This window comes from Pseudophryne corroboree, chromosome 12 (assembly GCF_028390025.1).
Source record: "Pseudophryne corroboree isolate aPseCor3 chromosome 12, aPseCor3.hap2, whole genome shotgun sequence".
Classification (NCBI taxonomy): Eukaryota; Metazoa; Chordata; class Amphibia; order Anura; family Myobatrachidae; genus Pseudophryne; species Pseudophryne corroboree.
The window spans coordinates 171,604,702-171,619,201 of NC_086455.1; the positions used below are offsets into that span (position 1 = coordinate 171,604,702).

Consider the following 14,500-nt stretch of genomic DNA (forward strand, 5'->3'; position numbering starts at 1 on the left):
GTTTCTCATTTATGGGGGATATGTATCAAACCTTGGAGAGAGATAATGTATCAACCAGTCAGCACCTAACCAATTTTGCAAACACACCCTGTAACATGACAGACGCTGCTTGGTTTGTACTTTATCTCTCTCTCCTCTTTATCTCTCTCCAAGCATTGATTAATCTCCCCCTTACAGTTTAGCCAGGTTATGGCCACCCGTAGTGTATCCACGTCACTGCACTCAGCACATTGCTCGTAGTCCGATTTCGCTCAGTCCTGTCGTCCACGTGGCGCCGTTAGTGGTCTGGAACTTCCATTTTAGCAGCCAAGCTTTTTTTTCTCTGCCTGAAACTCAGTCTTACAGAAATATCTGATAATTAATCTGGGAGTCCATGAGAGACCTCTCCGCCACCAGCCAATCACAAGCATGTTCCCCTCTGGCGATGAGAGGGAACTCAGCGTATCTGCTGTGGTTGGTCACCGTGTGCGGGAGTGACATCATTGTGGAAATATTTTCACTTTTTCTAAGTGAAGAAGATGCAATGTTTTATATGCAATAACATGGTGTATGCCAGGGGTTTCTCAGCCACAGCACCAAGGGGTCATGATTTGTGAATTTCTGGCCGTGGAAGGGTATCAGGTAATAGGTCGACATGCATTAAGTCAACAGTGCTTAAGGAAAGGTGTGTGTGTGTGGGGGGGGGGCTAGACTGCACACCCTATTTTTAAACATAATAAGAGGTGCTACCATGCTGAGACTTGTGAATTGCAGATGCATACCCTAGGCACCAAGCACTGATAATATCAATAATAATAGCAAGCTCTGCTAATTAACCTACAGCAAAAATGAGGTGCTTGGCATATTTTTTGGCCAAAAATATATGGGCCCACCCTCTGCGTCCATGTGACCTTAGCATCAGGTGGGTCCCAAACACTAAGATATAAGTCCAGGCACGGGACCCCTCAGTCAGCACAGGCCAAATGCTCCAAGGCAACAGTGTTAAAGGTCGACAGATTCAAATGGTCGACATGACACTGGTCGAAACACAAATAGTCAACACATTTTTTGTGGGGGTTTCACGTGTTTCCCCAGCATTTGTTTGATTCACTACTATCCACGTGGGAGTCTATCCACAGAACCTGATTGGGGGTACTTGGGGACTGGAGTTGAAGTTCCCCTGTGTATGGAGTTTTGGGTAAACCATTTATTCCATTAAAGTTTTTATGATGTGATTTTTTTTTATTATAACGGGAAGTGAACCTTTTAGGGACCAGTCTGTTATTCAGGGGAAACAAGGGATCCCAATATCGTTAATCACCCTGAACCTCCGCCGTAGAGGCACCAACCTCATTCTGACCAGCCTGCTTTTCTCTAAAACAGAGGAACCCCACGCTCCCTGTCTAGCACTCAGGTTGAAGATTAGGGGTGAACGGGGCCCTCCTCTTTTTATATCTGATTACTTATATTTATTGCATGCTGCATGGCGCAGCAATAGGGGGCTGACGGGCTGTACCCCTGAAACAGCATCTTTCTCTGTAAGACAGTATGTTCCAGCATTATCTCTAATCTCCGCCTATAGATGGGAAACAAAGCAGCGAGACGTGTAAATAATAATAATAATCAAAATGCCAGAATGTTTTACCTGCAATAAGCTGACACTTGAGACGTGAGGGTAATCATCACTGTCACCCTAACGGGCTCTCATTAAGCAGAATAGGCCCCTCGGCGTGATACTGCGACACGTAATTCCAGCTGAGTCTATTACCTTAATGAGCAGAGATCGGCACAAACATCTGTGTATTTTTAATGAGGCTTCCGGGGAGCGGAGCGGGAACAGCGATCAGTGACTGAGCCACGTATGGCACTTATAGGCTTCTGCAAAAGTTATTAGGAAACTAAACGTTACAGCTAATTATACATAATACGTGCGGATGTGTCCTGGTTTATCTATCCTTAGGGTTGGACGTTTGGGTGGCTCTGTGTGATATGCCGGACCATGCTGTGCTGCAGGTGGGGTAGATGTAACACGTGCAGACTGATGAGATTTGGGAGGGGTGTGTGCTAGCTGAACTGTGAATTGCAGTGCAAAAATATATCTGCCCAGTATGTGTGGGCCACATGTAGAAGCTGCCGATGGTACTTACCCCGCATGCACACATAACGTGCATTATCCAGGTGCGGCAGTGCAAAAATATATCTGCCCAGTATGTGTGGGCCACATGTAGAAGCTGCCGATGGTACTTACCCCGCATGCACACATAACGTGCATTATCCAGGTGCGGCAGTGCAAAAATATATCTGCCCAGTATGTGTGGGCCACATGTAGAAGCTGCCGGCGGCACTTACCCTGCATGCACACATAACATGCATTATCCAGGTGCACAGTTACTGCTTCTCTGCTTTGCTTCCAACTGTGAATCGGCACCATTGTCTCCTATGAAGCAGCTAATTAAAGGACTCTGACCTATATTAATTAACTTCCCCTTTGTTTATTATTGGGAAAGGACGGTATATTGTGCTGTTTTACCAGAACCTTTTTAAAGACCAGTTTCTCTTTTAAAACTCAGAAAAAACTCTTATTCTTGCGCTTATAGATAAAAATAATTTTATGAGCAAAATTATCCTAAATGTAACTATATAAGGAGGTTATAAAACGAGTGATATAATCTCTGCACTATGGTACTGGCTGCTCCCTGTAGAACGAACATATATAACATGCGGCATTGTCATTTACGCATTATGGTTGATAATAGGATGTCTCACAGAAACGCAGAATGTCATTCGCCATCGCGCTAAAGGCTTCATCCAATAAGAAGCAAGCTCTGTGGAATTGTCATTTTGCTAATATTTATAAAAACCATAAACATATCTATTAAACTAATACAAATATAAAAAACAAATAGGTCATGTCTGCATATGAAAATGAAAGACTAAGGGGTGTATTCAATTCTAGTCGGAAAGAAGGCAGTTTCTGACTTTTTTTTTAGGTTGAATCGTGATTCGACCTATTCAGTGGGGCTGCCATTTTTCCGACTTGTTGGAAAACGCGTAGATTGGCGGATTAGTCGCGGATCCACGTTTTTCTAGGATTTGCAGCCAAATCCGACAGGTTTCTGGTCCGTTTTTGACAATGTCAGTCCGACTTTAAAAAAAAGTCGGATTGACATTGTCGAAAACAGCCAAAACCTGTTGGATTTGGCCTCAAATTGAATACTGGACTGCCGAATGCTTTCTGTCGGAAAGGATCCGACATCAATTGAATAGATCCCATAATCAAAAAGTCTTATGGATAAGGTGATATCACCCTATACGACACTGCTGTGGTCCCGATTGTATCAGATCAAATCCTATAGCACCTACCTATAAGGGTGCTGTTATCGCTATGCCGTCAGATTGTCAATGCTATGATGTCGACATAATTAAAAGGTTATCTACCATGTCAACAGGGAAAATGTTGATGATAAGGTTAGTCTAAAAACATATTGGGCTCATTTTTCAATGAGTGATAAATTTCACAGTATGGGAGAGATGTACTAAAGGGAAAGTGCAGTAAAATCCACGTTTTCTGCTGTTTTACCGCATTTTCATATGTACCAACCGCCAGCCGCTGGGTTATCGACGCAGAGGGTATCACCATCTTTTTGTGGCGATAGCCAATAGAAGCCTATGGGCTTCTAACCGCCTCCGCCGCCACGCGCCGCTCACGACGACCCCCCCTCACCCGGCATACCTCCGTCCAGTAAGCCTCCATGCGGGGGGGGGGGCTCATATACCGCAGCCATGCGATTAGCATGGCTGCGGTGGGCAGCGATGTATTTTAGTACATCCCACCCTGAGTGATAAAACTTATTGCATATGACAAATGGTGCTCCAGCCAATCAGCTCCCAACTGTCATTTTTAAAACACATGACTGTTAGAAGCTGAATTGGCTGGAACACCGTTTATCACACGCAATGAGTTTTATCACTCACGGTGAAATTTACCACTCGTTGATAAATGAGCCCAGTATTTCCCTCGTGATCATCGTGTCAACATTTCTTCTGTGTCGACATGCGTCATGTCAAGATGATGAACATATTGAGATGTCTGTCAACATGTTACCCATGTCTGATACAATGATACATACAATGCGCTGCTGAAAAGAGACAGACGCCGACACATCCTGACACCTGCCGGCCTTCCCAGTGCTGTAACCGATTGTCCGCCATCTTGGTCGTCCTTGAGACAAAGCCTTGTTTGATTACTATGGCAGCATCCCTGTGATTTAAATACAATGAAACACTTTGATAAGATTAGCAACCAGGAGAATTCCAGTCAGTGCCGCTCAGGGACACAGGAACGTTTCTCGCTACAGAGTGTCCTAAGGGCTCCCCTGGGACCCCAGCGTAATGTGGGGAAAAGCTGCACTGAATCCTGCCCTTGCCTGTGTGAAATCGCTGTCACGTATTTGCATGGAAGCTGATTTACACAGTCTATAAAAGGGGTTTTATCCGCAGAAAGTCAGCTAGAGAATTTTGCTACAACTGCAAATGTTTCCGGCTGTAGAGCGGTTACTGAGCGTTGGAGCAAATTGCTGCAAAAGTGCAAAACAATGGCCCTCATTCAGAGTGCAGCCGTGCAAACGCTAAGCCGCCGCCCCCTGGGAGTGTATCTTAGCTTAGCAGTAGTGCGAACGAAAGGATCGCAGAACGGCTCCAAAATATTTTTGAGCATTTTCTGAGTAGCTCCAGACCTACTCAGCGTTTGCGATCACTTCAGACTATTTAGTTCCTGTTTTGATGTCACGAACACGCCCTGCATTTGGCCAGCCACGCCTGCGTTTTCCCAGGCACGCCTGCGTTTTCCCAGGCACGCCCACGTTTGTATCTGACACGCCTGCGTTTTTCAGCACACTCCCTGAAAACAGTCAGTCACCTCCCAGAAACGCCCCATTCCTGTCAATCACTCAGCGGCCAGCAGTACGACTGAAAAGCGTCGCTAGACCTTGTGTGAAACTACATCGGCCGTTGTGAAAGTACGTTGTGCGTGGGCATTGCGCCGCATGAGCAGAAGTGCCGCTTTTTGACCTAATCGCCGCGCTGCGACCGAAAACAGCTAGCGAACAACTCGGAATGACCCCCAATATACTGAGTAGGGCAGACTGAGGGCCTGATTGAGAGATGGGAATAAAGCCAGAATGTTTCTGTGCACCTGCACGCACCACGATATACCGCAAGTGGGGCAAATACATGTATGATGTTTGCATGCAGGGTAAATACTGTCTGTTTCTGCATGCAGCCCACACATGCGTGGCAGCTTTATTCTACACTGCATATCGGCGAACGATATATCGGTAGTGCGTTGGCGAGTGCGTTCTCCCGCTATGTCTGATGATACTTGCACCCACGAGTACCGGGTAGAGTCTTACCATGCAATGGCTGGAAACGGTGGCATCTGTTCTACACAATTCTAGATATACAGATCTGCTCCTCTTGTTTATAGACAGGACGGTGTAGACTAACAGACCCTATTATGAGCATTTAATCATTAACATTCACTTATATAGCGCCAGCAGATGCAGTTGCACCCTCTAATCACCCTGTATTGTCTCCAGAAGAAGCAGGTGAGCCAGACCAAGATCCGAGTAATTTCCACCATCCTCTTCATCGTGGCCGGTTGCCTGGTGTTTGTGACCATCCCAGCGGTCATCTTCAAACAGATCGAAGGATGGTCGGAGCTGGAATCCATCTACTTTGTGGTGGTCACGCTCACTACTGTCGGCTTCGGGGACTACGTAGCAGGTAAGTGTACGTTGCTTCTGAGATGCAGATTTAATGCACCCTCAAATCATTGATCATTCCCTAAGTTGATATTGTCAGATCATCAAATGTTGGCACGTTCCTGTGCCCTGGGGGGAACAGCACTACGTACGCCCTCTTCCCCGTCTTGGGAGCCAGTGGAGTGTGATCTATCTCGTGTCATCAGGATTCATCTGCGCCAGGAAGGGTTAAAGGCTAAAGTGACCTTTTTCCCGGTAAATGTGTTTCCACCCCCACTGCGGCTCCCTCTGATCTCACCCTCACATATATTATACATGAAGCACATCTGAAGAAGGGTGTGAGAGCAGCGGATTGATGCATCTAGAATTATTCTGCTGGCCGATAAGGGGGGGATTCACATCTTTTCTCTCTGCTTATTTCTCTAGTGAAATGATGATAACTGTAAAGCCGATTATGCACTACAATGATCAGCCAATCCAGCCTGGTGACAATACGATGTATCAATATATATCACCCCGCGCACATATTGCACGATCTGCCGTCCGATGACACAATCTATTGAAACACAATTAATGTTAACAAACCGCGTTGTTCAGTGTGTAGCCAGCTTTAGTAAGATGCACCAATCGCTTATCTCCGTGCTCCTGAGCTGGGGTCAAGACCTCGCTCTCCTGCAATTTATAATAGATTGAAGTGTGAAATATCTGAAATGTATCATCCCTGTTATCTGTTGCAGAGGTGACAGCGCATGGGCAGTGCAGGGAGGTATCATTAATAAGGCTTAGGAGGAGATGTACTAAGCAGTGATAAAAGAGAAGTGAGTCAGTGGTGAAGTTGCCCATGGCAACCAATCAGCATTGACGTAACATCTATAATTTGCATAATATAACAGTATACTGAACAGCTGATTGGTTGCCATGGGCAACTTCTCCACTGGCTCACTTCTCCACTTTTATCACTGCTTAGTACACCTCCCCCTTAATCTTCTATAGCCCCCCCCCCCCCCCCCGTCCTCTGTTTGGTGATGTCAGTGCACGCTTTCAGGAACCAACCTCTGTAAATTGCCCTGTTCTCCCAGGATACAGCGGGTAGTTATACATACAGGTGCTCCCTTTGACATGGAGGGGCTATAGTGCTAAAGAGGAGGTCGTAGCAAACACATAGATGCTCCAATTCCACCACTGCCAACATGGTGACACAGTGGTTAGCATTGCTGCCCCACAGCTCTGGGGTCAGGAGTGTCGGTCCAACCATCTGTCTATCACTGTGGAGTTTGTATGTTCTCCCCTTGTTTCCTCCCGGTGCTCCGGTGTCCTCCCATAATCCAGAAATATACCGATAGGCTAATTGACTTCTGCCAAAAAACTAAAGTAATCCTTGTGCTTGTCCATGTGGGAGAGAGTATAGAGTGTAAGCTCTGCTGGGGCTGATCGCATTTATTTATTTATTAACCGTCTCTTATATAGCGCAGCATATTCCGCGCGCTTTACAATTGACTGCACACGCTCTGTAAAGCGCAGAGTAACGTGTTAACTGTATAAATAGCTGTTAATATATGAAATATCCACCCAAGGGGCTAAATTCCACAAATCCAATGAAACATGGCTGCAGCCTAGGGCCACTCGCCCACTCCACACGCAGAATCAGGATGCAGAGTGATTGGCGCAATAAGTTACTATTGGCGGCATGAGTGATGCTGATCAGACATAAAATGCTCCCCAGCTGAACTTACCTCACCACCCAAATAAGAGGTGCCCCATAGGTTGTATGTACAGAGCGTTATCACCCTCCAGTCTGCGCACGGCGCCTGTCCTCACTCCCTAGCGTTCAGCAGCCCCAATAAGCTGTAACTAAACTTCCAACAATAAACTCTTGTCCGTTATTCCATGTGTAACTGTACTGACCACGCACTTGCGAGAGTCGCGCCACATACGTATACCGGACAATGGGGAATAAGAGAACAATTGTCTGCCTGCAAACTTCTTTTTAGAAGTTGTGGAAATCTGGAGAGAAAAATCCGGCATCTTAAGAGGCGTCAGTAATTATCTCATCTAATTGATGCTGCTTTTAAATTAATTATGTTAATTCCAGTTAGTGTGAGCAGCATGCTCCTTGAATAAGGATTTGCAGATAAGTGCGGGCACCGTGGCCATGCGGGGATGGGGGGGGGCACACTCTGCTGCTGGTGATGTGGCAGTCACTACAATCTCCCCCCCCCCCCCCCCCCCCCCCAGGGGCAGAGAACAATAGAGGAGCAGACATAGGGGGTCATTCCGATTTGTACGCTCGCTGGCTACTGTTAGCAGCCGTGCAAACGCATTGTCGCCGCCCACCGGGGAGTATATTTTCGCTTTGCAGAAGTGTGAACGCCTGTGCAGCAGAGCGCCTGCAAAACAAGACCAAACCTGTAGGTACTCTTCGTGTGCGTTGATTCTAATGACGGAGGGACGGCTTTTGACTTCACACACCCACCCAGCGAACGCCCAGCCACGCCTGCATTTTTTCTGCCACGCCTGCGTTTTTCTAAGCACTCCCTGAAAACGGTCAGTTGACACCCAGAAACGCCCACTTCATGTCAATCTTCCTGCGTTCGGCCGTGCGACTGGAATGTTCGTTACACTCTGTGCAAACCCACGATGCTCACCAGGGGCTATTCCTGTACCTCTACTGTTTACTGCATCGGAGCCCCATATTCCAGGTATACCAACACTAGTACATTTAGTATATTTATAGCGCCTCCAGACTTCATGGGAGAGAGTTCTCACATTATTATTATTATTATTATTATTATTATTATTATTATTATTATTATTATCTTTCATTTATGTGGCGCCATAAGGGTTCTCTAGCACTGTACATAGAGATTAGAAAATCGGCATCATTACAAATGTGCAAATATGACCAAATGAGACAGAGATAACTTAACTTAAATTGACACCATTTTAGGGGCCTATTTATCAATTTACAGGTACTATTTTTTCGGGGTAGCTGCGCATATTAAGGATCACCTCAACGTACCATGAGGCTAGGAATTAGTGACATCACTAAGACTAGAAAGAAGTGACATCACTGAGGCTGGGAGCTAGTATTTATTGGCAGATGTCTATAAATAGGTAGGTGTGTAACAAATGTGAGCAATCAGGTCAGTCCACATGCTGATTCCAAACCAGAGTAGGTTTTCTTGAATGTAACAGGATACATGTGATAGAAGACAAACACCAATCAATACGATAAGGTATCAATCTCTCATGGGCTAAGTACCATAGAGCAGTACAGCACTGTGGCACTCCAATAACACAGTGCCAGACTTGTGCACATGCAGATACTTTTATAGAGGCATATAAACAAGTCTTGCCCCTGAAGTCTAGACAGTCTGATCTTTTGGTATTTAATATTTATTCAGACATGTGATGCTATGTAGACAGACGAGCCATCCACAATAACACACAGCTTATAGACAGCATGTAGCGATTAACCATTTAACGACATATCAACATTATCACTGAAGCTAGGAACTTGTGACATCACTGAGGCTAGGAACTAGTGACATCACTAATGTTGGAAACTCGTAGTGAGCCTGTTTCCAAGTGAATTGCTAAGTTCCATCCTTCTTAGTAGAAATTGTTTGAGGGCAGACAATGGGAGCCTGTTCTTGATGCAGGTTAACATGGGAGTCTCCCCTAGTGTCGGTAGACTCTTCTGCTCAGTCTGTTGCCCCATGAGCCCCACCAGGTGATTAGATGAAACGTAACATTCACATACAGCAATATACCAAATTAATGTTGACGTGCTTCTCTTACAGGGGGCAATACCAAAATCATGTACCGGGAGTGGTACAAGCCGCTTGTGTGGTTCTGGATTCTGGTTGGCCTAGCGTACTTCGCTGCTGTGCTGAGTATGATTGGAGACTGGCTCCGGGTTATATCAAAGAGAACAAAAGAAGAGGTAACGTAGACTAATTCCCAATAGTAAAGTGAGCAGTATACATGACTTTTCCCAAATACTGTATATGTTGTACTGCACAGACGTCGGCAGATGGCGCTGCCATGCAGAGTCGTGCTGCGTCATGTCCTGTGCATTGTAAGGAATCTGCTTTTCTTAATATTTTGCGCAGTATATCCGCTGTAGCCGATGCGACTCTAGGACAGCGGACGCGCTCAGTGTGCGCATTTATCCAGCTCTTTGTTCAGTTTAGGATTTGATGACACTCTGCTCGCTGTCACCCAGTATAGTTATCTTTGTGCCATCAGAAAATATGGACATCTTATATTCTAGGTTACCTGCAGGAAGAAAGTCCATATATTGCTCTCTATATATGCATAATCAGGGGTCTATTTGAGGTTTTTGCGATGCGATCGCAATTGAATTGCCCCGTGCGGGGCAGCCCCCAGCAGGTGATTTTATTGTTAGCAGATTTTGCTAAGATAGCAGCCAACTCTAAATAACCCCTGATGTACAGAGGGGTAATTCAGACCTGAGCGCTCCTCTGCAAATTTGAGTGAAAACACACAGAGTGAAAACCCGACCCATGGAGTTGTGTGAATGCATGCGTACGCCGTGTGAAAACTTCGCCAGACAAATCCGTTCGCAACTCACTCACCATGGAATGATTTTTCCAGTGTGTGCGCAGCCCAGGACTTACTCCTACAGTGCGATAGAAACAGGCTGATCGGGGCCGGAGCTGACGTCACACACCCGCCCTGAAAACGCTTCGGCACGCCTGCGTTTTTCCTGACACTCCCAGAAAACGGCCAGTTACCACCCACAAACGTCCGCTTCCCTTCAATCACCTTGTTTGGATTTGCACCTGCGCATTGCGGTGCATACGTAGTCATTCGATAATCAGCCGCTATGCAATTTCGCACAACAGCGATCCGGCCCAGAATACCTGGCAGAATAGAGTAAATACAATGACTGTAATTCCTGCTAATGCACGAGGCACGAGGCACAGAATGTTAGCTGACTCCCAGCCCCTGGATACAGTGTATATACCTTCTGTATTTCTATTACTATATATCAGGAGAGCGGTCTATTACACACATTGATCTGCCTGGACTCTTTATTACACAACGCCTGACATATGCAGCGAGGATCCTTATTGATGGCGCTGGGAGTATAGGATCATATAAGGCAGCGATAGGAAGCACTGATTGCTCTATGTATGCAATGCTTATCTGATGATTACTAAGCAGTCACGCTCCCGCAGCAGCGGCTGCAGCCATTGTCTGAGCGTTGGCGGCGTGCAGGCCTGTGACAATGCAGCTGTTTGTGCTCCACTAGACTGTGCTTTCTGATGATGTCTAATGTGTCAGACGCTGCGAGGAACGTCTCCTCTATTAACTAAACCTTTCTACCTCCTTTGTTGGGTGGAGTGATACAGAGTGATGCTTTTGTACAGGTAATTATCCCCGATGCCTGTACAATTGCTGTAGCTTCAGTCTCCGCAAATCCATGAGGTGCTTCAGTGACCCACGGCTACTCTGCAAGTACTGCAAATATACGCTTATTCTGGGGGTCTTGTGAGACGATCACGGCTTACACAGAGCAGTGCTGACGTATCTGTGTGTGTGTATGTATGTACAGAATGTATATGTGTGTGTGTGTGTGTGTGTGTGTATATATATATATATTATATATGTGTGTGTATAAATATAAATATATATATATATATATATATGAGCTGTGTGTGTGTGTATGTATTGTAACACTGTAGGGGTGCAAGGCGCCTTTTCCTGGGGAATATGGTAGTACGCAGCAGCTGAGGAATGCTAAAGCTGTATTCCTTTATCGTATAAATAACCCTTTATGAGGTCTTAGAACACTGTACGCTGACTACGTAAGAAGTACCGTAAGGGTACGCTACTTGCGTAACGATCGCTCAGCCGTAGGCGAGACGCTCAAGCGTCGCGTTCGCTCACGGCCCAGAGATCACAGACTGGCACACTATTGGCTACAGACAAACGTAATGATTCGCTATGGCGTAGCGGACGCTCGAGACCACGAGGAGATCACCAGCGGCGCCGACGCTCACAACGCTATACCTTGATATCTATACCTTTAACTATTAGATACACAGTATACCTTTATGTAGAGACAGTGTGTAAGTGCAACCTGGTGTAACCTGATTAACTACAAAGCTGCTTGAGCGTCACCGACGCTCTGTGAACACTTAACACTATGAGAAAATACACAGATACTTGTTTAGGGTCCAAAGCCTATTAAATGTATTATAACTAATATACTTGTAAAAAGGAATCACAGTACAAATGATACACTACACTATAACAGAGACTTCCTAACCAAATAACTACACTATAAATACAATACAATACAATCTAATCAAGGGAAAATACGAGAGAAAGAGTAGAGAGAGAGAGAGAGGTAGAGATGAGAGAAATGGCTCACAGTAAGACAATATGATTACGGAGAGAAACTTACGCACAAGGGGAAACGATCGCATGCGCCTCTGGACATCCAGCTTCCCGATTATCAGCAATGAGAACCGTTTGATGAGAAGTGAAAGCTGGATGCCACAGGCCCGTCTTTTATGCTACTCACACAATGCAATCTAATGGTCCCTACAACCTCATTGTCCATTGGACGCAGGAATTCGGCTTCGCATTATAACAAAAGGTCATAGGGTGATTCATACAGGTGGGCTGTGACGATTTCAAACAGCTCAGGTGGGTGGGAAACTAGGTTTCCCGCCGCATACCTGAGTAAGAGTAAATAATAGTAATGGACATAAACTTCTTATGTCCATAACTATTCGCACGAGCGATTTAATACGCTCCAAACCAACACCGGAATATTGCTATTTAAATACTCTTCCGATGGGTACCAAACACTACTGTATGACTCCTGTTAGACCCTTCCTACAATACAAAGAGGGATCCCTCCGATCAGGGACATTCTATATTAACCAAACTTTCAGAATCTATCAAAGGGACCATGATCTATAAACTACGTTAATTGTGGAAATATGTAACGATTGGGTCGCACGCTACGACTACATACTCTTTACCGTAAATACGCATACCGATGCGAGCGGGTGCACGCATCAGCGGGTATGCGCTATCACGGGAAAGCGCACGCATGCGCAGCGCGGACCAGCGTGAGGTGCAAATATGGCAGCGTGTATAGGGATATTTTTCTGACTTTGACAGTCCACCCTTTGGCAGTCAATAATAACTGCCACCTTCTAAAACATTTCAAAAGGAGAAAAATATAAGTCAGGGGTTAATTCATTTCCATGGTTGGGTAAGGAAGAAGAGAGGAGTAGGTGTGAAAAGGGTATGACCTAGTGAGATAGCAGAAGCATGTGTGTATGAGTCCATGTTTGGGGGGTCATGTATCATCGTGCCGAACGTGTTGTAAATCAAGCTTCGAGGTATTGCGAAGTATACATTTGAATTCCTTCTTATCCCGTGGTACAGGTCTGTGGATGGGCTGTCAAACTTTACCGAGCTCTTTTCGGCTTTTGAACAAAATGGGGAGCACATTTTAGTTGATGATACATGAATGGGGGAATATGTGATTGCTGATATCTGTGCCTGTATTCCCTATACTATGTGTGTTATTACCTGAGGGTTGTAGAGATGAAGATGAAGAACACTTATGGAAAATGCAATGATATTCTATGTCAGGTAAATGTACATCTGTCGTCGAAGTTTTGTTCGGTATCAGTTGAAAGTCGTCTTCTTTGCGCTGTTTTGCTCGTTAGGCATGAGCAATAAGCTTTGTCAATGCCATCAGATTTACAAAAAATGTTGGGCTAGCGTAAGTTTAAGAATACTAGGGAAACTGGGGATCCATGGCAAAGTTCATCAAATGTCCATTTCTCAAGTGGTCAAAACTCCTTCTTTGGTCCATCCGTTGTCTGTATAGCGTCTCGTCAACTTCCTCGTCCAAGGGGGTCTTTTTATCTTGGAGAAAAGCAGAAAAACAGGTGAAAGAAACGGACCGTATAATCGCATTTTTCATCACATCCTGGTTTCTATCATTGGGTCATAAATCAAATCCAGGTTAATTACAGTTTCCTCACTCCTCAAACTCATCACTCTTGTACTTTGCTTGCACCTCATTAAAGCCTGCCCGCATCTAAATATCAATCCAATAGATATAACAACACCTAAAATACATAGGAGAAACTTTCCAACATCCATTATGACTCCTTGAGCCCAGTCTCCTTAACCGGAGAACCAATTTCGCGGGTTCAACCATGACACCCAACCAGTCAGCTCATTACCTACAGCAGCAAGAGTGAGATTGTGTTTTCGGCGAAATTCCCACTTTAATTGGAGAATATCATCCATCTTTTGGTCTATGACCTCTACCGGATCCTCGGTGCTATTCGTGATGTACGTGCAACACTTCACGCCGTACTGTGTTGCCAATGTAACACAATATCCGCCTGTCACTGCTGTGAGGTAATTAAGAACCATTCTATGCTGTACCAGTTCTGTTTTATAAGCTTGGAGTTCTCTTCCAGTGTATCTAAACGTGTCATCATACATTTCAGTGATATTATCTAACAAATTTGCAAGCGCAGAGATGTATCTATAATTCATCACTCCTCGAGCGGTGCGAGTGAAATCTAACGCCACCAGAACCTGAATCCCGGTGGATTCATGGATCAGATCAGAGGCCGGATGCTCTAACCTTTCTGACAGTTGTCTTTTAACTCGGTGCTCGTAATGAGTGTGAGTATAAGGAGCTTGGGCACCACGGTGTATGTCTTTCATTTTATCATGTGTTA

At 45.2% G+C, this 14,500-nt stretch overlaps 1 protein-coding gene across 3 annotated transcripts in view; it reads left to right on the forward strand.

The window, feature by feature from the left end:
• Nucleotides 1–14,500, forward strand: part of KCNK10 (potassium two pore domain channel subfamily K member 10) — a 114,304-nt gene that overhangs the window by 70,655 nt on the left and 29,149 nt on the right. For all 3 annotated transcript variants that reach the window (XM_063948553.1, XM_063948551.1, XM_063948552.1), the window contains exons 5-6: nt 5,577–5,763; nt 9,545–9,687. In XM_063948553.1, coding sequence (XP_063804623.1) covers nt 5,577–5,763; nt 9,545–9,687 — 330 coding nt within the window. The remainder of the gene's footprint in view (nt 1–5,576; nt 5,764–9,544; nt 9,688–14,500) is intronic.